This window comes from Heterodontus francisci, chromosome 9, assembly GCF_036365525.1.
Source record: "Heterodontus francisci isolate sHetFra1 chromosome 9, sHetFra1.hap1, whole genome shotgun sequence".
NCBI classification, from domain to species: Eukaryota; Metazoa; Chordata; class Chondrichthyes; order Heterodontiformes; family Heterodontidae; genus Heterodontus; species Heterodontus francisci.
In genome coordinates this window covers 37947623-37972112 of record NC_090379.1, presented here as the reverse complement: position 1 = coordinate 37972112, position 24490 = coordinate 37947623, and the positions used below count along the sequence as shown (strand labels likewise).

General features: G+C 44.7%; 1 protein-coding gene across 18 annotated transcripts in view; it reads left to right on the top strand.

The window, feature by feature from the left end:
- Positions 1 to 1578: 1578 nt before the first annotated feature.
- Positions 1579 to 24490, top strand: part of lrrc9 (leucine rich repeat containing 9) — a 306547-nt gene continuing 283635 nt past the window's right edge. For 13 of the 18 annotated variants that reach the window (XR_010975669.1, XM_068038817.1, XM_068038818.1 and 10 more), the window contains exons 1-3: positions 1579 to 1688; positions 11491 to 11590; positions 22710 to 22928. Coding sequence is in view for 17 of the 18 variants with exons in the window: in XM_068038817.1 (XP_067894918.1) it covers positions 11534 to 11590; positions 22710 to 22928 (276 nt within the window). In the remaining variant the exon portion in view is untranslated. Of the gene's footprint in view, positions 1842 to 11490; positions 11591 to 17866; positions 18034 to 22709; positions 22929 to 24490 lie in introns of those variants that run through there. The other 5 variants (XM_068038813.1, XM_068038808.1, XM_068038807.1 and 2 more) reach the window with 5 other exon arrangements.

Below are 24490 nucleotides of genomic sequence, written 5' to 3'. Positions count from 1 at the left end.
TTGAATCGCAGGATTTTTTTCAGCTCCTCGGGAGCTATACGGCGCCGGGGATTTTTTTTCCACAATGGATCTTGGCAAGATTTCTTCAAAATGGTAGAGAATAAGGTAAGCTACGTAGTTTCTTTCTCCTTGGCAGGAAAAGACCAACTGTCTTCAAACTGTTCACACCACCACTAAAACTGAAAACAATATTCAAACCCCAGTGAGTCGACCTGCTGACCTCCATAAACCTTGACATGTGGCTTCTTGGTAACCATTTTTTTCCCCAGGTCACCAAGGGTTCTGCTGTTTCCTCAACCCAAATCACAGATGGCCTCCAGCACAGGTGGCTTTCAAACAACATCTTGTCCTGTCAGTGAACTTGGTAAAACAAAACAAGAATCGTTTCAGTTTTAACACAAGTCCTGAAAATTATTTTTTTTTAATGGAAGCACGTTCGTAACAAGTGCCAAATCGAAAGATCAGGTGCTGCTTCTCAAGTTTGCATTGATATTCACTGGAACACTGCAGCAGGCCAAGGACAGAAATGCGGGCCTGAGATCGGCGGGGTGTGTTGAAATGGCAACCAACTGGAAGCTTGGGGTCATGCTTTCGGACTGAGCGGAGATGTTCCGCAAGGTGGTCATCCAATCTGTGTTTGGTCTCCCCAATGTAGAGGTGAATGCATTGTGAGCAGCGAATACAGTTTAATAAATTGAAGGAAATACAAGTAAATGGCTGCTTTACCTGGAAGGAGTTTTTGGGGTCTTGCATGGTGAGGAGAGAGGAGGTAAAAGGGCAGGTATTACATCTCCTGCGATTGCATGGGAAGGTGCCATGGGAAGGGGATGAGGTGTTGGGGTGATGGAGGAGTGAAACAGGCTGTCGCGGAGGGAACAATCCCTTCGGAATGCTGACAGGTGAGGGGCAGGGAAGCTGTGTTTGGTGGTGGCATCATGCTGGAGGTGGTGGAAATGGTGGAGGTTGTGGAGGCTGATGGGGTGGAAAGTGAGGCCAAAGGGCTGTCGCAGTTCTGGGAGGGAGGGGAAGGGCTGAGGGCAGAAGTGTGGGAAATAGGTCGGACATGGTTGAGGACCCTGTCAACCACAGGGTGGGGCTTCTCGGTTGAGGAAAAAGGAAGACATGTCAGAAGTGCTATCGTAGAAGGTTGCAGCATCAGAATAGATGCATCGGAGACGGAGAAACTAGGAGAATTAGATGGAATCCTTACAGGAAACAGGACGTGAGGGAGTGTAGTCAAGGTAGCCGAGGGAGTCAGTGGGCTTACAATGAATATTAGTAGACATTATTTCCCCAGAGATGGCGACAGAGAAGTTGAGGAAGGAAAGGGAAGTGTCGGAGATAGACCATGTAAAGGTGAGATGGGTGGAAATTGGAAGCAAAGTTGATGAAGTTTTTCAGTTAGACGATTGTTTCAGGTGCTACACTAAAAGTGTTGCTTGATTTGCTGAATATTTCCCGGGGGTTGTCAGATTTCCAATACCTGCTGTGTTTCGCCTCTTGTGTTGCAAGGATTTGCTTGCTGGCCCCTTAACCTTTAACCTCTGACTTCCCCATGGAAACCAAAATGGCTCCTGGACAACAGAGACGCGCAGCCATGGCCGGTCGGCGAAATGGGCTTTAAAAAGGGGAATCGATAAAATACCCATCTGGGCAGGGGGAAGCAGGTAGAAATCGAGTACGTGGAGGTGAGGCGTGTGACAGGCTACTTTTAATCCTCTTTACATTTAGATGTGGATTATTGAAGCGCCGCTGACTGAAGTGAGGGAGCGAGAAGCAAAGGTCGTCTCTGCCCCGACACCGACTCTTGAGATTGTGTATGAAGCCGCCGCCGATTCGCAGTGAGTCGGTGCAGTTACAACCATTTACTCATTTGAAATGTCGGCTCATGCAGTGGGTTAATTATTCTCTTGTAGTTTCCACAGGTTTGAATTAGTGTTTCTATGTGAAAACCCCTGAACATAGTGAACACAAACAAGGCGCTTGGCTCCGACGCCAAGACACTCTCCGATGAGTTTGTTCGGCCTCCTAATATTCCCTTCTGGTCCCTGGTCCACCCATCCATCGAAGTCACTATTTGACTTTTTTAACGGTCTTAGTAGCCTAATGTCATCCTGTTCGATGGTGGCTTCTCCGCTCTTCCGATTGCATATAAACTGCGGCAAATTAGTCATTTGTTACGTCAATTAAGGGTGCCCCTGGTTCCACAAATAAACTTTCTGGGGTATGTCATCATGCTTGCAGAGTGTATCTGTCCATACATATAATAAAACAAGTTGAATTCCAGTGGCATGTTACTACATACAATACTACATTTATGACATTTTTCTATATACTGTATTCTACATATTTATATATTTCCTGATATCCATTGATATATCCAGAGACTTCTGGAGTTGTGTACCTATCGCAACCTCTGCATCACCAACTCGTTCTTTCATAGTAAACCCTGTCACCAGATTTCATGGAGGCACGCAAGATCACGTCGTTGGCACAGGCTGGACCTCATCTTCACAAGGCGAGCCTCCATAAACAGTGTCCAAATCACACGCAGCTTCCAAAGTGCGGACTGCAACACCGACCACTCCCTGGTGTGCAGCAAAGTTAGACTCAAACCAAAGAAGCTACGTCACTCCAAGCAGAAGGGCCACCTGTGCATCAACACTAACAGAATTTCTTATCCACAGCTGTTACATAAGTTTCTAAATTCACTTGAAAAAACCCTTCAAAACACTCCTACAGGGGATGCAGAGACAAAGTGGGCCCACATCAGAGACGCCATCTATGACCCAGCAATGACAACCTATGGTAAACGTGAGAAGCAGAATGCAGACTGGTTTCAATCTCACTTTGAAGAGCTGGAACCTGTCATAGCCGCTAACTGCATTGCACTGTTGAACTACAAGAAAGCCCCCAGCGAGTTGACATCAGCAGCACTTAAAGTAGCCAGAAGCGCTGCACAAAGAACAACCAGGCGCTGTGCAAATGACTACTGGCAACACCTATGCAGTTGTATTCAGCTGGCCTCCGACACCAGAAACATCAGAGGAATATATGATGGCATTAAGAGCTTTTGGGCCAACCATCAAGAAGATCGCCCCCCCCCCCCACCCTCAAGTCTAAATCAGGGGACACGATCATTGACCAATGCAAGCAAATGGACCGCTGGGTGGAGCGCTACCTAGAACTGTACTCCAGGGAAAATGTTGCCACTGAGACCACCCTCAATGCAGCCCAGTCTCTGCCAGTCATGGATGAGCTGGACGAACAGGCAACAAAATCGGAACTCAGTGATGCCATTGATTCTCGAGCCAGTGGAAAAGCCCCTGGGAAGGATGGCATTACGCCTGAAATAATCAAGAGTGCCAAGCGTGCTATACTCTCAGCACTCCATGAACTACTTTGCCTGTGCTGGGATAAGGGAGCAGTACCACAGGATATGTGCGATGCCAATATCATCACCCTCTACAATAACAAGGGTGACCGCGGTGACTGCAACAACGACCGTGGAATCTCCCTGCTCAGCATAGTGGGGAAAGTCTTCACTCGAGTCGTTTTAAACAGGCTCCAGAAGCTGGCTGAGCGTGTCTACCCTGAGGCACAGTGTGGCTTTCGAGCAGAGAGATCCACCATTGACATGGTGTTCTCCCTTCGCCAGCTACAGGAGAAATGCCACGAACAACAGATGCCCCTCTACATTGCTTTCATAGATCTCACCAAAGCCGTTGACCTTGTCAGCAGATGTGGTCTCTTCAGACGACTAGCAAAGATTGGATGTCCACCAAAGCTACTGAGTATCATCACCTCATTCCATGACAATTTGAAAGGCACAATTCAGCATAGCGGTGCCTCATCAGACCCCTTTCCTATCCTGAGTGGCGTGAAACAGGGCTGTGCTCTCACACCTAGACTGTTTGGGATCTTCTTCTCCCTGCTGCTTTCACATGCGTTCAAGTCTTCAGAAGAAGAAATTTTCCTCCACACAAGATCAGATGGCAGGTTGTTCAACCTTGCCCATCTAAGAACGAAGACCAAAGTACGGAAAGTCCTCATCAGGGAACTCCTCTTTGCTGACGATGCTGCATTAACATCCTACACAGAAGAGTGTCTGCAGAGACTCATCGACAGGATTGCAGCTGCCTGCAACGAATTTGGCCTAACCATCAGCCTCAAGAGAACTAACATCATGGGACAGGACGTCAGATATGCTCCATCCATCAATATCAGCGACCACGCTCTGGAAGTGGTTCAAGAGTTCACCTTCCTAGGCTTAACTATCACCTGTCTCTCGATGCAGAAATCAACAAGCACATGGGAAAGGCGTCTGCTGCTATGTTCAGACTGGCCAAGACACGGAACATAAAAGTCCGAGTGTATCAAGCCTGTGTCCTCAGTACCTTGCTCTATGGCAGTGAGGCCAGGACAACATATGTCAGCCAAGAGCGACCTCTCAATTCATTCCATGTTCGCTGCCTCCGGAGAATCCTTGGTATCAGGTGGCAGGACCGTATCTCCAACACAGAAGTCCTCGAGGCAGCCAACATCCTCAGCATATATACCCTACTGAGCCAGCGGCGCTTGAGATGGCTTGGCCATATAAGCCGCATGGAAGATGGCAGGATCCCCAAGGGCACATTGTACAGCGAGCTCGTCATTGGTATCAGACCCACCGGCCGTCCATGTCTCCGCTTTAAAGACGTCTGCAAACGCGACATGAAGTCCTGTGACATTGATCACAAGTCGTGGGAGTCAATTGCCAGTGATCGCCAGAGCTGACGGACAGTCATAAAGGCGGGGCTAAACAGTGGCGAGTCGAAGAGACTTAGCTGTTGGCAGGAAAAAAGACAGAAGTGCAAGGAGAGAGCCAACTGTGTAACCGCCCCAACAGCCAATTTTATCTGCAGCGCCTGTAGAGGAGTCTGTCACTCTAGCCACTCCAGGCGCTGATTCACAAACCGCAGACCACCTCCAGGCGCTTACCCATTGTCTCTCGAGACAAGGAAGCCAAAGAAGATATCCATTGTACATCTGCATGCAGTGAAAAAATTAAGCAAAGAGAGAGTTTGAGAAGAGACTTGTGGCTAACATAAACAGGAATCTAAAGGTCTATAGGCATATAAATAGGAGAAGGGTGGTAAAAGGAGGAGTGGAGCCAATTGGGGACCCAAAAGGGGATTTGCTTATGGAGGCAGAGTAGTGGCCTCCTCACGTCGGGGAGTTAAGAACCCGACCCGAACCACACTGGACCCGAGTCTCTCCGATTTTGCCCTGAGCCCGACCCGAGCAAAACCTGAACCTGACCCGACTTGACTCGACCCGAACTGAGCCCGACCCGACCATCCCTTTACTTACCTTCTGACTAGGAAGCTCCACGAAGCTGCATCACATGCGCGATGACATCATAGTGATGTCACTCACTCACTGCGCAGACTCCGTTTCGTCCTGGACTCTCAACTCAGGTAAGTTTTTTTAATTTCAATACTTACTACAATTACCGTGTGTGTTCGGCCCGGCCCGGCCCAACCCAACTCGTCCTGGACCCAGTTCTGAAGAAGGGTCACTGACTTGAAATGTTAACTCTGCTTCTCTCTCCACAGATGCTGCCAGACCTGCTGAGTATTTCCAGCATTTCTTGTTTTTATTTTAGATTTCCAGCATCTGCAGTATTTTGCTTTTATTTTACTGTTCTCTAGTCAGTTCCTCAACCAACAGCTCAAGAAAACCATCCCTAACACACTCCAGAAATTCGTCCTCTACAGCATTCGTGCTCATTAGGTTTATCCAGTCTATATGCTGATTGAAGTCACCTATAATTACTGTATTACCCATGCTAGATGCTTATCTAATCTGCTGATTAATGCCATGACCCACACTACCACTACTGTTTGGTGATCTATAAACAACTCCTACCAATGTTTGCTGCCCTTGCTGTTTCTTCGCTCCACCCAAACAGATTCTACATTTTGTTTTTCCGATCTGAAATCCTCCCTTACCAATGTACTGATCCCATCCCTTATTATCAGCGCAACACCACCTCCTTTTCCTTTTTGCCTGTCCTTTTTAAATGTTGAATATCCTTGAATATTCGGTTCCCAGTCTTGATCACCCTGTAGCCATGTTTCTGTTATGGTAATCAAAGCGCCCGTGGGAGATGGCTCAGAGAGCATCAGCAGCGCACTGTCGGCAATGCTGGTACCGGCGCCCGCGGATGTCGCTCACCTCCCGAAGGACGCGGATGAGCTTTCCAGGCGTCGATGGTGGGAACTGAGGAAATGGCTTATTACCTGCATCCCCTTTCCCCCCCTTCCCCTTCCCAGCTCCACTCTCTCAGCTCACGCCCCCCCCCCCGCACCCCCTCCCCCCTCACAACCCCTTCCCAGCCCCCCCTCGCACCATCTTTCCCCTGCACCCCCCGCACCCCCTTACAGCCCCCTTCCCAGCTCCCTCTTGCACCCCCTTCCCTCCACCCCTCCCCCTCGCACCCCCTCCTCCTACCGGCATCCTCCTACACCTGTGTAGGGGCCCTAACAACGCCACTGCCTTGTGGGCGTCTCGGGAGACACCAAGGCTAAGGGAGTAAACCCTTACAGAAAATCCGGAGCGGAACCCCGTAGGCGGTCATGTGTCACCTTTGGCATGTTTCCGGCAGTTCCTGCAGCCATACCGGTGCCAAACGTCGTGCTCTGCACTCCTTTGGACCCCACCATAAAGGCTGAGAGGGGGGTTTTGACGCTTGGGAAACTCTCAACCTCCATACATTCGCACAGGCATGCGCCATGGAGAGGTCACTCCATAGTCGCCTCACAGTGACTGAAACAACACGGAAGGCAGCAGTTACGGGTTATAAGTCCAGCTAAATTAGCGTAGAGATTGGGTGCCACGGGTTGCCTTTGTCGGTGGAAGAGGTCATCGCACCTCACTGGACAGCTACCGCCCGCTTCAAACCGGGCAGCCCCCGGTCAATAAGGTTCTGTCCCGCCACAGTCCACCTGCTTCAATGGGTGCTTGGAGCTCAGGGTCATTGCCCGAAAAGTGGACTGCAACACCGCACCAAACAACATGAAAAAAGGAAAGAAGGTACCAGCCCTTCGCTTTGCAAGCTGGAAGGTCAGAACGATGTGTCCTGGCCTGTCGGAAGACCTCACAAATCAACGATTCTCGGAAGACCGCCATCATTAACAACGAGCTCAGTAGACTCAATGTGGACATTGCAGCATTTCAGGAGACACGCCTCCCTGCGAGTGGATCTCTAGCAGAGCAAGACTACACCTTCTTCTGGCAGGGCAGGGATCCTGAAGAACCAAGACAGCATGGAGTGGGCTTCGCCAACAGAAACTCCTTGCTCAGCAACATAGAGCCTCCCACAAATGGCTCGTAACGCATACTGCCCATCCGACTGCTCACCACCTCTGGTCCAGTACACCTACTCAGCATCTATGCTCCAACACTCTGCTCCCCACATGAAGCTAAAGACCAGTTCTACGAGGAACTCCATAATATCATTAGTAGCATCCCCAACACCGAACACCTGTTCCTGCTGGGGGACTTTAATGCCAGGGTTGGGGCCAACCATGACTCATGGCCCTCCTGCCTTGGGCGCTATGGTGTTGGAAGGATGAATGAGAATGGACAGAGACTGCTTGAGTTGTGTACCTATCATAACCTCTGCATCACCAACTCGTTCTTTCACACTAAACCCTGTCGCCAGGTTTCATGGAGGCACCCAAGATCGCGTCCTTGGCACCAGCTAGACCTCATCATCACAAGGCGAAGCTCCTTAAACAGTGTTCAAATCACACGCAGCATCCGCAGTGCAGACTGCGACACCGACCACTCCCTGGTGTGCAGCAAGGTTAGACTCAGACCAAAGAAGTTGCATCATTCCAAGCAGAAGGGCCACCCGCGCATCAACACGAGCGGAATTTCTCATCCACAGCTGTTACAAAAATTTCTAAATTCACTTGTAACAGCCCTTCAAAACACTCCCACAGGGGATGCTGAGACCAAGTGGGCCCACATCAGAGACGCCATCTATGAGTCAGCTTTGACCACCTACGGCAAACGTGCGAAGAGGAATGCAGACTGGTTTCAATCTCATATTGAAGAGCTGGAATCTGTCATAGCCACTAAGCGCATTGCACTGTTGAACTACAAGAAAGCCCCCAGTGAGTTAACATCCGTAGCAATTAATGCAGCCAGAAGCACTGCACAAAGAACCGCCAGGCGCTGCGCAAATGATGACTGGCAACACCTATGCAGTCATATTCAGCTGGCCTCAGTCACCGGAAACATCAGAGGAATGTATGATGGCATTAAGAGAGCTTTTGGGCCAACCATCAAGAAGATCGCCCCCCTCAAATCTAAATCAGGGGACATAATCACTGACCAACGCAAGCAAATGGACCGCTGGGTTGAGCACTACCTCGAACTGTACTCCAGCGAGAATGTTGTCACTGAGACTGCCCTCAATGCAGCCCAGCCTCTGCCAGTCATGGATGAGCTGGACGTACAGCCAACAAAATCGGAACTCAGTGATGCCATTGATTCTCTAGCCAGCGGAAAAGCCAACAGCTATTCAGAATGAATATTTTGACTTTTTTCATATATACCACTCAAATTTAACATATCCTATCACTTTTGCTTGAAAATAAAATTACTTTAGGTCTCCTGAACAAAGAGAATTTAGATTATTTACCTTCAGATGCAAAACGTTATCTGCTGGATGCATAATCAGCAGACCTTTTTATGTTGCAGAATGAGCCCAGTTTGATATAACAAAACAGTGCAGCAACAATGGTTTCTGTATGTTGTTCAATGCATGCATAGACCTCTACTCTTTTCGCAGCTTATTTTTAATGTTTGAGCACAATGGGGTATCTGCTTTGTTCTAACGTGAAAGATACTGAATATGATATTTAAAATTCCCAGTGGTCCAAAAGTATGTCTAAAATGTGGCATTGGACAAGTTGGAATTATGTTTACCGGCCAGTGCAAAGTCAGATTAATGTGAAATTGACTCTTGGAAAGAGTCTCACATGGCGGTCATGTGCTAAGGTGTCTATTAAGGACCAGACGTACAAGTTATACTGATTTTATTAATTGATGCAAAGCAGTTTTCAATGTGTAGCAATGTGGAAGTGGCAGCATAAGTGCAGCTGATAAATCAATTGTTTCAATATATGTCTTTGTTTCCATTTCTAATTGCTAAAACATGCACAGGTCAAGCAACCATCTTAATATGCTGATTTCCTTCACCAAGAACTGCTTTACTGCTCCCAGTAAAGAATTAATTAAACTCCTGAACAACACACAGGATAGTTTATGCCAAAAGTAACCAGCAAGTGAGGTAAAGATACTTGCTTCACTTCAGGGGCTTGGGGATGTGGTTGTAGATACATGTTGTGTGATGCATGTAGGTAGGGTTAAAGACAAGGTTATGTATACCATACTGGCTCTAAATTAAAGTCTGATGAGAAGAGACCTGACTTCATTTTCTATTATGTTATTAGCTCTAGATTTATCATATGCTTTTTTACAGTTTCTTAAATTAATTTTAGTATTTAAATTGATTAAGGGACATGTGAATATTAAAAAAAATACAGCCAGGAAAAGGCCAACTCGTACGTCAAGTTTGCCCCACAGCCATGATGCTTGCAACATCATGACTAGACACTTCCCACCACCACCACAATTCCCCAACAACACCAATGCCCCCCCCCCGCCCACGCCCACCAAACGTTGCAGCGATGTGGTCTCCGAGGAGAGGCAAAAAAAAGCACCAATAAAGGAAAAATGACCTCTTGTGTGCACATGGAGAAGTTAATTTATTGGTTAGAATAATGAGGGGAAATGCATACAAGCTACACACACACAGAACGAAATTAGATGTTGGGAGATTTTTCTTTTCCCAGAAGGTCAATGATCCTTTCAAACAGTTTTCTAGCTCATACAGATTAACTGCAAACATTCAGAGAGGAGCTGGGCAACTTCCTGGAGGAGGCTTATTGCTGGTTTCTCCTGAAACTCATTTCCTGTTTTAGTGAGTTTTTTTTTCAACTGTTGTTTGCAGCTCTTGGGAGTCTACATGGCTGCTGGTGGGTAAGAAGTATTGGGAGGCAAAAATTACAAAAGAAAATCAAGCCAAGTATACAAAATATAGAGAAGAACCAAAAATCGTAGAAAAACTGAGAAAGCAAATGAGAAAAGACTGATGAATAACTCAAAGGAGAATAGCAATTAATGTTATAAATGGAGAAAAAGTAAAGTATTGGCTCAAGAAAGTGTAGAACCAATTAAAGTTAAAGCAAGAAATCTTCTTATGGAGGATGAAAACATGACAGAGATAATAAATGAGCTTTCTGCCCTGGATTTACAGAAAAATATAAAGATACAGGAGGAGGAGGTGGTGCAATTGGATAGGCTAACTATAGGTAAGTAAGTAGGACTGAAAAAAAATGGTGGAGCTCAAGATGGAAAAGGCACCAGCCTTGGTTTGTGTCCTAGGATGATCAGGGAAATTAGAGAGCAAAGATCAGAGGCTCTGACCACAATCTTTCAAACATCCCTGAATATGGAGGTTGTGCTAGAGGACTAGAGGGTTGTCTATTTAAAAAGTGTTCAGAAAGAGAGACACCAGGAAGCCATAGACCAGTCAGCCTAACATGGGTAGTGGGTAAACTTCTACATACTACAATATTGGATAAATTCAGTACCTGCCTGGAAACACATGGCTACTTAAGGACAGCCAAAATGGATTTGTGAAAGACAAGTCAGTTTGATAAATTTAATAGGGTTTTTTTGAGGAAACAACAAAGGGGATGATGGAAAGGAAGCAGATGGAGAAAGAGAGGGAGAAGGAAAGAGCAAGAGCGGGTCAAAGGAGGAGAGGAGGGCAAGTTGGGTAGTGGAAGAGGATGTGGGAAGGATGGTTGGTGGAAAAGGGATCTGAGGGGGGTAAGGAACAGGAGGAGAAAGATGGTAGAGGAGAGTAGGAGCAAAGGCTGAGAAACTAAGGAGGGTTGGGGTTGCATTGAGCTCTCCTTGTTTTCTGTAGGAGTGGATTTCCCTTGTGGTGAGGGGAAATGGTCCACTATATGTCACCAAATTTAGATTTTCGCCTCTTGGAGGTTGGGGGTTGACAAGAGGGCCTGCTTTGTTGGGGGGAGACCAGTGGTTTCAGGGACCAAGGGGCTGTGTATTTCTGCTTGATGGAAGGATCTTTTCTCTGTTGCATGTTTTTAATGCTCACTGGCTGGGGAGGTCAAGGGTTTTATTATGTCCTATAGGTGATCAAATAGCCTATTGGTGTTCATTCTTCAAATCCACAATTAAAGATAGCCATTATTAATTTTAAGCACGACATGCTGCCGTGACCAAAGAATTTGAGGCTTACCTATACAGATTGCTACTTCATTTAATTATTGTTTAAATAATTCAACTTATTAAATATTCCATAAATTGTTTAATTTTACTATGTTTCTTTTTCTCTAGTGATTAATTTGCATGTTGTAACTTACCAAATGGATCATTTTTAATGACTTGGAAAATGACCCAAATACAGAACGATACGGAAGAAATTTTCAGAGAGTTGGTAAATATTCCCTTTTCATTGTTGCTCAGTCATTGACCTGTGCTGATCGATTATGCCAAATTGTAAATGAGCTATTTTCCCCTAAGTGTGACTTTTATTCATTTTCATCTATTTACCCAAGGTTAACATGGTTGATGTTTCAGAAGGCTAAATATGTATAATTTGCTTTTTCACTTCGTATGTACGTGCTATTAATGTTAATTGTATATCAATTGTGTTTTAATTATATGTAGGTGGAGGGCATTAATTGAGGTTTCACTTGAGCATATATAAAGAGATGCTTATTGAAACTGTGGTGGTTGAGTTAGGCAGTGTAATGTTTCACTCTGTAAGTAAATGAAAGACTGTGCAAAGATTGGCTTCAGTTACTATCCTTCACCAACTGACTTTCCAGAATAGAACAATTCTGGGCAGCACAGTGGCGCAGTGGTTAGCACCGCAGCCTCACAGCTCCAGCGACCTGGGTTCAGTCTGGGTACTGCCTGTGCGGAGTTTGCAAGTTCTCCCTGTGACCGCGTGGGTTTCCGCCGGGTGCTCCGGTTTCCTCCCACAGCCAAAGACTTGCAGGTTGATAGGTAAATTGGCCATTGTAAATTGCCCCTAGTGTAGGTAGGTGGTAGGAGAATGGTGGGGATGTGGTGGTAGGGAATATGGGATTAATGTAGGATTAGTATAAATGGGTGGTTGTTGGTCGGCACAGACTCGGTGGGCCGAAGGGCCTGTTTCAGTGCTGTATCTCTAAATAATAATAAAATAAAAATAATATATGTTAGATTTAAGTTTAGAAGTTTTCTTTCTTGCTCACCATTTGGAAGCCCAGCAATAATAGCATCCAGTGGACATTATTAAATGAACCATGGTTCTGGTCTGAAGTCTCTACAGCTGTACATTACCCGTAAACACCATAAAGGGACTGTTAAAATGGGGAAAAAATTCCTTGAGTAGTACAAAACACAATAGAAGGATCACTCCTTAACCTGAAATAAAGGTGACATTATTTGCATCACCTCCAGAGGTCCCCACCAGTATGTACATAGCGCGAATAGGTATTATGTGTTGCATTCTCTACAACCTGCCTATACACAAGGGTGAAGCCACTGAACAGAGAATGGGAGTGATTTTGATTGCTGACTGAGACTTCAGTATCGATAAAGAAATGTCCAGGAACATTTTGCCTGAAAAGACTAGCAAGGACAAATTTCCATTGCAGGTGGAGACAAGAGAATTTATATTGGAGAACAGGGAAATGACACAGAAATTAAACATTATTTTCTGTCTGTCTTCATGGAGGAAGATACAGAAAATCTCCCAGAAGTACTAGGGAACCAAGGGACTTGTGAAAATGGGGAACTGAAAGAAATTAGCATTAATAAAGAGGTAGTACTTCAACTGAATTGAAGGTTGTAAATCCCCTGGACCAAATAAGCTACATCCCAGAGTGTTGAAGGAGGTGGCTCTTGAGATAGTGGATGCATTGGTGACTACCTTTCTATAGATTCTGAAAAGGTTCCTGCAGACTGAAAGGTAGCAAATGTAACCCCACTATTAAAGAAAGGAGGGAGAGAGAAAACAGGGAACTACAGACCTGTTAATTTGACGTCAGTAGTAGGGAAAATGTTCGAATCTATTATAAAGGATGTGATAACGAGACACTTAGAAAATAATGACACGATTGGGCAGTCAACATGGATTTATGAAAGGGAAATCATGTTTGACAAACCTGTTGGAATTTTTTGAGGTTTTTACTTGTACCATAGATAAAGGAGTGGATGTGGTGTATTTGGATTTTTAGAAGGCTTTTGATAAGGCCACGCACAGGAGGTTGGTAAACAAAATTAGAGCACATGGGATTGGGGGTGATATACTGGTATGGATTGAGAATTGGTTAACCGACAGAAAATAGAGAGTAGGAATAAATGGGTTATTCTCAGGATGGCAGGCTATGACTAGTGGGGTACCACAAGGATCAGCACTGGGGTCACAGCTATTCACAATCTATATAAATGATTTGGCTGTGGGAACCAAATGTAATATTTACAAATTTGCAAATGGCACAACTAGATAGGAATGTAAGTTGTGAGGAGGATGCTAGGTGGCTTCAAGGGGACTTGGACAGGTTAAGTGAATGGGCAAGAACATGGCAGATGGAATATAACGTGAATAAGTGTGAAGTGATACTTTGGTAGAAAAAACAGAAAGGCAGGGTATTTCTTACATGGTGAGAGGTTGGGAAGTGTTGATGTCTAAAGGGTCCTTGTTCACGAGTCACGAAAAGCTAGCATGCAGGTGCAGCAAGCATTTAGGAAGGCAGATGGTATGTTGGCCTTCATCGCAAGATGATTTGATTACAGGTGTAAAAATATCTTGCAGCAATTGTATAGAGCCTTGGTGAGACCGCACCTGGAATATTGTGTCCAGTTTTGGTCTCCTTATCTAAGGAAGGTTATACGTGCTATAGAGAGAGTGCAACGGAGGTTCACCAGACTAATCCCTGGGATGGCGGGATTGTCTTATGAGGAGAGATTGAGGACACTGGGTGTGTATTCTCTAGAGTTTCGAAGAATGAGAGGTGATTTCATTGAAACTTACAAATTCATATACGGCACGACAGGGTGGATGTAGATAGCTTGTTTCCTCTGGCTGGTGAGTCTGGAACCAGGGGACATAGTCTCAGAATAAGGGGTATGCCATTTAAGACTGAAATGAAGAGGAATTTCTTTACTCAGAGGGTTGTAAATCTTTTGAATTCTCTATCCTAGAGGGCTCTGGATGCTCAATCATTGAGCATATTCAAGACAGAAATCGATTAGATATCTGGATACTAATGGCATCAATGGGGGTAGCGCGGGAAAGTGGTATTGAGGTAGATGATCAGCCATGATCTAATTGAATGGCAGAGCAGGCTTGATGGGCTGAATGGCCTACTCCTGCTCCCATGTTCCTATGAAAAGCATGCTGAAAAATTGTAAAAACTTTGTTATTGGGGGCCTTTTAAATCCCGATAAGCAAACAAAAACAGTGCCATGATGGGAAATTTGAAAATCAATTACAGCAACATTGTAGCAAGAATCTAAGAACTGAGTATCATAATAGAAGAAGGCTTTTATCTTAAGAGCAAAATGCTGCGGATGCTGAAACTCTGAAATGAGACCAGAAAGTGCTGGAAATACTCAGCAGGTCTGGCAGCATCTGTGTAGAGAGAAACAGGGTTAACGTTTTAGGTCTGTGACACTTCAAAGTGGCTTAAAAGTGGATAAATCCCCAGGCCCAGATGAGATGTATCCCAGGCTGTTATGTGAGGCAAGGGAGGAGATTGCAGGGGCTCTGACACAAATTTTCAAATCCTCTCTGGCCACAGGAGAGGATTGGAGGACAGCGAATGTGGTACCATTATTTAAGAAGGGTAACAGGGATAAATCAGGTAATTGTAGGCCAGTGAGTCTAACATCAGTGGTTGGAAAACTATTGGAAAACATTCTGAAGGACAGGATTATAGATGTATAGATGAGGGTAAAGCAGTTGATGTAGTCTACATGGACTTCAGTAAGGCTTTTGATAAGGTCCCGCATGGGAGATTTCTTAAGAAGGTAAGAGCTCATGGGATCCAGGGCAATTTGGCAATTTGGATCCAAAATTGGCTTAATAGCAGGAGGCAGAGGTTAATGGTTGAGGGTTGTTTTTGCGAGTGAAAGCCTGTGACCAGTGGTGTACCGCAGGGATTTGTGCTGGGACCCTTGCTGTTTGTAGTGTATATTAATGACTTAGACGTGAATATAGGAGGTATGATCAGTAAGTTCGCAGATGACGCAAAAATTGATGGTGTTGTAAGTAGTGAGGAGGAAAGCCTTAGATTACAGTACAACATAGATGGGCTGGTAAGATGGGGGAAGTTGTGGCAAATGGAATTTAATCCTGAGAAGTGTGAGGTGATGCATTTTGGGAGGACTAACAAGGCAAGGGAATATACAATGGATGGTAGGACCCTAGGAAGTACAGAGGGTCAGAGGGACCTTGGTGTACTTGTCCATAGATCACTGAAGGCAGCAGCACAGGTAGATAAGGTGGTTAGGAAGGCATATGGGATATGTGCCTTTATTAGCCGAAACATAGAATATAAGTGCAGGGAGGTTGTAATGGAGCTGTATAAAATGCTAGTTAGGCCACAGCTGGAGTACTGTGTACAGTTCTGGGCATCACACTATTGGAAGGATGTGATTGCACTGGAGAAGGTGCAGAGGAGATTCACCAGGATGTTGCCTGGGCTGGAGCACTTCAGCTATGAAGAGAGACTGAAAAGGCGAGTGTTGTTTTCCTCAGAGCAAAGAAGGCTGAGGGGAGATACGATTGAGGTATACAAAATTATGAGGGGCATTGATAGGTTGGATTGGAAGAAACCTTTTCCCGTAGCGGAGGTGTCAATAGCCAGGGGGCATAGATTTAAGGTAAGGGGCAGGAAGTTTAGAAGGGATTTGAGGAAAATAATTTTCACCCAGAGGGTGGTTGGAATCTGGAATGCACTGCCTGAAGAGGTAGTAGAGGCAGGAACATTTAAGAAGTATTTAAATGAGCACTTGAAACGCCATAGCATACAAGGCTACGGGCCAAGTTCTGGAAAATGGGATTAGAATAGTTAGGTGCTTGATGGCCGGCACAGACATGATAGGCTGAAGGGCCGTTTTCTGTGCTGTATAACTCTATGACTCTATCAGAACTATCAAAATTTGAAATGTTACAGTCTTTGAGCAAGTGAGGTTGGTGGGGGGTGGGGGTGGAGGTGGCAGGGGGAAGAAGAACAAGAAGGAAGGACTGTGATAGGACGGAGGGGGGAAGAGATTAAATGACAGATGTCATGGAACGGAATGCAAATGGAATGCTAAATAGTTGTAGCGAAAGACAAAGCACGAGTCCAGAAAGAGTGCTAATGGCAGAATATTGAACAGCTCTGTACAAAAGCAAAAACACGAAAAATAAGTTTAAGACTAGCACATGGTTTAAAAAAAATTACAAAAAACTAAATGTGGATAAAATAAAATTGTAAATAAATAAAAGATAATGGAGCTCATGGTCTGAAATTATTGAACTCAATATTGAGTCCAGAAGGCTGTGGAATGCCTAATCAGAAGATGAGGCGTTGTTCCTTGAACTTTCGTTGATGTTCACTGGAATACTGCAGCAGGCCAAAGACAAATGTGGGCATGGGAACAAGATGGAGAATTAAAATGACAAGCAACCAGAAGTTCAGGATCGTGCTTGTGGACCGAGCGGAGGTGTTCTGCAAAGCCGTCACCCAATTTGCATTTGGTCTTCCCAATATAGAGTAGACAACATTGTGAGCAGCGAATACAGTATACTAAATTGAAAGAAGTACAAGTAAATTGCTGCTTTACCTGGAAGGAGTGTTTTGGGGCTTTGGATGGTGAGGAGAGAGGAGGTCAAAGGGCAGGTATTACACCTCCTGCGATTGCATGGGAAGGTGCTGTGGGAAAAGGAAGAGGTGTCAGGGGTGATGGAGGAGTGAACCAGGGTGTCACAGAGGGAACAGTCCCTCGGAATGCTGAAGTGGGGGTGGGGAGAGGGGAACATGTGTTTGGTGGTGGCATCACGCTGGAGGTGGCAGAAATGGCAGAGGATGATCCTTTGGATGTGGAGGCTGGCGGAGTGGAAAGTGAGGACAAAAGGAACCCTGTCGCAGTTCTGGGAGGGAGGGGAAGGGGTGAGGGCAGAAGTGTGGGAAATGGGTCTGACACAGTTGAGGATCCTGTCAACCACAGTGCGCGGGAATCCTCGGTTGAGGATAAAGGAAGACATATCAGAGGCACTGTTGTGGAAAGTTGCATCATCAGAACAGATGCATCGGAGACGGACAAACTGGGAGAATGGAATGGAATCCCTACAGGAGGCAGGGTGTGAAGAAGTGCAGTCAATGTTGCTGTCCTTAGCAGCTCCATTAATAACTGTGTGACTTTTGACAAAATGCCTTGAAAGTTCTCTGTGTATGCATTGATCAGAGGTTCTAGTGTGCAATCATGTTCCTCCTTTAAATAGGTTTTAATACAATTATAATATTTGCATTCACATCAAAATGTTTCGAAGTACTTTGCATACTGATTTTTTTTTTGAAGTTCAGTGGTTGTTATTCAGTGGTAGCCATTATGCATCAGCAATATCCCACGAATAACCATAAAATGAATGACAAATTTGTTTTTAGGTGGTATTAGTTGATGGATGAATGTTGACCAGGACAGTAAGAGAATTGCTTGTTTTCCTTTTGAATAGTGCTGAACAATTGAAACAACTTGATGGGACTGCAAGTTAACATCTCATTCAAAGGATGGCACCTCTGGCAATGTAGAATTCACTCATTGCTTGGAAGGTCAGCCTAATTTATGCATTCAAACTCCTGTAGGTGCTCAAATCCGCAGCTTTGTTATTACATACTGCTGGTAAATACTATTCAGAAAATTAATTGTAATTGATAAATCTGATTGTTTAAATTAATGTGCTATTGACTGCTTTTCATTGTCTGCACAGTTAGTTCAGTTAATGAACCTTATCTGTCACCATACAGATTGAGAACTTGGGACTTTAGTGGGACTGTGCCACTTTTTGTGGTATTTCCAGTACAGCAAAGACATCTGGCATCTTACTAAGTGGCTGAATGATTTTTTTTTATCATGCCTTTAATGATATGTTAGGATTTGATTGCATCATGGGTACAACACAGCCCTCATCCTGCTGAAGTGCTTACAAATAAGATTGTACAGGAATCTGGAGGGCACTCTGACTAGATTCAGTCTTTGTAACATCTCAAATGCTTCAACAAAACAGATCCCTTATCTGAAGCAAGCTATTTAGTCAGAGCTGAATGCATTGCAGACTTTAGGCCAGTAAATTCAGATGCAACACAGATTGTGAAAACAAATAGTGAGAGTTGATTCTACTTCAGTCCAAATAAAGGTTACATTAATTATATTGTTGGCTCCTCTGGTATTCCTGCTGCTTGGAGAAATCGGGACCAAATTCTTATGTTTATGCCATGTGGGAGTCCAATACTCTGTACAATCTGATGTGACTGTGAATCTTGCATGGATCCTTCAAATGATGTGCAGGTGTTGCCGTTGGAATTGCTAGTGATGCAGCAATCAGTTGCAGAGAGAAGTAATATAAAATCTGAATTACATTTAGCATATTAAAATAAAAATGAACATCATAGCACAAAAAATAGGAGCAGGACCAAACCGCCTGCCTGTTGATCCTGCTCTGCCATTCTATATCATCATGACTAATCTTGGCTTCAACTCCACTTTCCCACTTGCTCCCATAGAACCAGAGAAAAACTATGGCATAGTAGGAGGCCATTCAGCCCGTTGTGTCTGTGCCGGTCGCGTGAAAACTAGCCTCCCAATCTAATCCCACCTTCCAGCACCTGGTCCATAGCCTTGCCGGTTACAGCACTTCAGGTGAAGGTCCAGATACCTTTTAAATGAGTTGAGGCTTTCTGCCTCCACCACCGTTCCTGGCAGTGAATTGCAGACACCCCACCACCCTCTGGGTGAAAAAGATCTTCCTCGTGTCCCCTCTAATCCTTCTACCAATCACCTTAAATCTGTGCCTCCTGGTAATTGAACTCTCTGCTAGGGGAAACAGGTCCTTCCTGTCTACGCTATCTAGGCCTCTCATAATTTTGTACACCTCAATTAAGTCACCCCTCAGCCTCCTCTGTTCTAAGGAAAACAACCCGAGCTGATCCAATATTTCCTCATAGCTGCAACTTTCGAGCCCTGGCAACATTCTTGTAAATCACCTCTGTACTCTCTCTCCAGAGCAATTATGACCTTTCTGTAATGTGGTGACCAAAATTGTATGCAATACACCAGCTGTGGCCTAACCAGCATTTTATACAGTTACAGCATGACATCCCTGCTTTTGTATTCTATACCTCGGCCAATAAAGGGAAACATTCTATATGCCTTCTTCACCACTCTATCTACTGTCTTGCCACCTTCAGGGATCTGTGGACATGCACTCCAAGATCTCTCACTTCTTTTACCCCTCTCAATATCCTCCCGTTTATTGTACATTCCCTTGCTTTATTTGCCCTCCCCAAATGCATTACCTCACACTTATCTGGATTGAATTCCATTTGCCACCCACTCAACCAAACCATTGATATCTTTCTGGAGTCTACGGCTATCCTCTTCACTATCAACTACATGGCCAATTTTTATGTCATCAGCAAATTTTCCAATCATGCCTCCCACATTTAAGTCCAAATCATTCATATATACCACAAACAGCAAGGGATCCAACACTGAGCCCTGTGGAACGCCACTGGAACCATCTTTCCATTCGCAAAAAACATCTGTCGACAGCTACCCTTTGTTTCCTGTCCCTGAGCCAAATCTGGATCCAATCTGCCACATTCCCCTGTATCCCGTGGGCTTTCATTTTACTGACCAGTCTGCCATATGCCCTTTGACCTTGTCAAATGCCTTACTAAACTCCATGTAGACCACATTCACTGCCCTACCCTCATTAATCCTTCCTGTTACTTCCTCAAAAAACTCAATTAAGTTAGTAAGACATGATCTTCCCTTAACAAATCCATGCTGACTATCCCTGATTAATCCATGCCTTTCTATGTGGCAGTTTATCCTGTCCCTCAGAATAGATTCTAACAATTTACCCACCACCGAGGTCAGACTGACTGGCCTATAATTATTTGGCCTATCCCTCGCACCTTTTTTAAACAATGGCACAATGTTCGCAGACCTCCTGTCATCTGGTACCTCTCCTGTATCTAGTGATGATTTGAAGATGATCCTCAGCGCATCTGCTATTTCCTCCCTGGCTTCCTTTAACAACCTGGGATGTAATCCATCCCCATATCCTTTGATTCCCTGAGAGACCAAAAATCTTTCTATCTTAACCTTATATATAGTCAGTGATGGAGCATCCACAACTCTCGCGGGAAGAGAATTCCAAAGATATGCAACCCTTTGAGTGAAGAAATTTCTCTGCATCTCAGTCCTAAATGATTGTCCCCTTATCCTGAGACTGTGCCCCTGTGTTTTAGATTCCCCAGCCAGTGGAAACAACCTCTGTGTCTACCCTATCCCTTCAGAATCTTGTAAGTTTCAATGAGATCACTTTTTATTGTTCTAAACTCCAGAGAATATGGGCCCAATTTACTCAGCCTCTCATCATAGGACAACCCTCTCATCCCAGGGACCTTCACTGTACTGTCTCCAGTGCAATGTTAATATATGTATCAAATTTGTGCTTTGTACATTTAACAATATTTTCTGTGAATGTGGTGCACTTTCATTCCTTGTTGTTTTCAGTCTCCCTGCAGCCTTTGATGTATTGGACCACACCATCCTCCTTCAATGACTCTCCTACATTGCCTAGCTCTGGAGAACTACCTTTCCTTGTTTCCAATCTTAACCTACCAGATAATAGGTGGAGCGTGTTTCATAGAATCTTGGAATCATTGAATTATACAGCACAGAAGGGAGGCCATTCATTTCATCATGCTTGTATTGGTCCATAACTTTGTCATCTCCAGGCTCAAATTCCTTTCCTCAATGCTCTCCCGGGTGGCCTTGCTCCACTGCCCACTGTAAACTGTGGCTGACCCAATATTTTGCTGCTTGTGACCATTCTGCATCTAGTTTCACACCCATCAGCCCTTTCCTTGTTTGCCTACATCTCTTGGTCCCTAGTACCTCTGATTTAAAATTCATTTCTTTGGATTTGAATCCCTCCATCACCTTGCATGCCCCTATCTTTGTAACCACCTCTAGCACTGCAAACTTTCTCAACACTCAAACTCTTCTTGTCTGGCTCTAGGCTTTTTACATCGCTCCCTCTGTTGGTACTGCTATTGGTGGCTGTTTTGAGTTGTCTGGGCCTCATGCTCTGGGGCCTATTTAAAAGTGGCACCTTGTGCAGTGCAGGATGTAGTTTACAGGGTCAGTATTAGTGGGTTATAGGATTACTACAGGTAGTATACAGGATACTACAGCTATTACTACCAGTTACATATAGGATAACTGAGTTATTGCATTAGTTATGTATGAGGAGAATATGTGTGTTTCCACTATTACTATTAGTTTTTGGGCAATTTCAGTGATTTGCTGGTGGAATCAAGTTTCCGCCCATCTTTGGTTTTCCCCCCCTCCTCCACCTCCCAACCCATCTTCGGTTTTCCATGTTCCCTGTCCTCAGTTTTTTTTTAGAGATACAGCACTGAAACAGGCCCTTCGGCCCACCGAGTCTGTGCCGACTATCAACCACCCGTTTACACTATTCCTATACTAATTCCATATTCCTACCACATCCCCACCTGTCCATATATTATCCCTACCACCTACCTATACGAGGGGCAATTTCTAATGGCCAATTTACCTATCAACCTGCAAGTCTTTGGCATGTGGGAGGAAACCGGAGCACCCGGAGGAAACCCACGCAGACACAGGGAGAACTTGCAAACTCCACACAGGCTGTACCCGGAATTGAACCCAGGTCGCTGGAGCTGTGAGGCTGCGGTGCTAACCACTGCGCCACTGTGCCGCCCCACCTTCTTCACCTGCTCATGGGTGGTCTCTTGGCTTTCAGCACCTGTCACACAACAGCTGCTGGCACAAAGCTACCTTTATAAGGTAAGTGCAATAACATTTGCGGATGTTACGTGGTTAGACGTCATATGGTCAGAATGTCACGTGATCAAATCTCCAGGAATGCCTCCATCCAGATTTGGCAACCCTAAATTAAATGTATATTTGAAAATTATGCTCTGTATCGTATGTTACATTCCACCGTTGGTAGATTCGAAGAGGTACAGAAATATCGACCCCAGATTCAGTCATGGTCCCTCCTATGTCATAGTCTCTAATTTAGAGCATTACACTGAAAAGCTTCAAGATGTTTGGTCCTTAGTTTGGATGGGCTTCCACTTGTGTCAATCCAAGTTAAAAGGCTTACTTGCAAGTTAAAAACTGTTAATTTAGCTTCAGCTGTTTATATTTATAACTTTGGAAAGTGTTGGAAAAGTAATAAATATGCTGAATCTTAATTCTCCAATTAATATAATTTCGAAATGTTTTCTATTTGTCAGTGTATATGTAATGGATTGTCATATGAGAAGATTGCTCAGGAAGGACTATCAGTCAGTGAACTGGAAATGTTTTTCTCGGGATATCCTCGAATGGTGGGACTGCTATACTTTCCAAATTTAGTTGTTCTTACATTAGTGAAGCAGAATATCAGACGAATTGAAGGTTTGGAAGCATGTCCTCTGCTTACTCAACTATGGATTATTGAGTCCCACTTAGTGGTGAGTTACATGTTTTGGTGGAACTAAATGAGAATACTTTAAGTATCAGTGATCAGTAGTTAGAAGTCTTTATGATTCTTTTCTAAATAGTCTTTTTTGTTAGAGTGTGTCAAATACCACTAAATCAGCATGAATGGCCTTTGCAGTTTCTAAATTATGTTGATTTTCTATAACATAACATCAGTAAATTCCATTTTTATCTAAATAACCAATAATTTAGATAAGTTGCAGAGCCATGCAATACTTTCAGCACTTACAGCGTTCTTTGAAAAAGTAACATTATAACCTTGTTGATTATTGCTTAATACAAATGTGACTGGTTTCAATCTCATAATGAAGAGCTGGAACCTGTCATAGCCGCTAAGCGCATTGCACTGTTGAACTACAAGAAAGCCCCCAGCGAGTTAGCATCCGTAGCACTTAAAGCAGCCAGAAGCACTGCACAAAGAACAGCCAGGCGCTGTGCAAATGACTACTGGCAACACCTATGCAGTCATATTCAGCTGGCCTCAGACACCAGAAACATCAGAGGAATGTATGATGCCATTAAGAGAGCTCTTGGGCCAACCATCAAGAAGATCGCCCCCCTCAAATCTAAATCAGGGGACATAATCACTGACCAACGCAAGCAAATGGACCGCTGGGTTGAGCACTACCTAGAACTGTACTCCAGGGAGAATGTTGTCACTGAGACTGCCCTCAATGCAGCCCAGCCTCTACCAGTCATGGATGAGCTGGACGTACAGCCAACAAAATCGGAACTCAGTGATGCCATTGATTCTCTAGCCAGCGGAAAAGCCCCTGAGAAGGACAGCATTACCCCTGAAATAATCAAGAGTGCCAAGCCTGCTATACTCTCAGCACTACATGAACTGCTATGCCTGTGCTGGGACGAAGGAGCAGTACCTCAGGACATGCGCAATGCCAATATCATCACCCTCTATAAAAACAAAGGTGACCGCAATGACTGCAACAACTACAGTGGAATCTCATGCTCAGCATAGTGGGGAAAGTCTTTGCTCGAGTCGCTCTAAACAGGCTCCAGAAGCTGGCCGAGTGTGTCTACCCTGAGGCACAGTGTGGCTTTCGTGCAGAGAGATCGACCATTGACATGCTGTTCTCCCTTTGTCAGATACAGGAGAAATGCCGCGAACAACAGATGCCCCTCTACATTGCTTTCATTGATCTCACCAAAGCCTTTGACCTCGTCAGCAGACGTGGTCTTTTCAGACTACAAGAAAAGATTGGATGTCCACCAAAGCTACTAAGTATCATCACCTCATTCCATGACAATATGAAAGGCACAATTCAACATGGCAGCTCCTCATCAGACCCCTTTCCTATCCTGAGTGGCGTGAAACAGGGCTGTGTTCTCGCACCCACACTTTTTGGGATTTTCTTCTCCCTGCTGCTTTCACATGCGTTCAAGTCTTCTGAAGAAGGAATTTTCCTCCACACAAGATCAGGGGGCTGGTTGTTCAACCTTGCCCGTCTAAGAGCGAAGTCCAAAGTACGGAAAGTCCTCATCAGGGAACTCCTCTTTGCTGACGATGCTGCTTTAA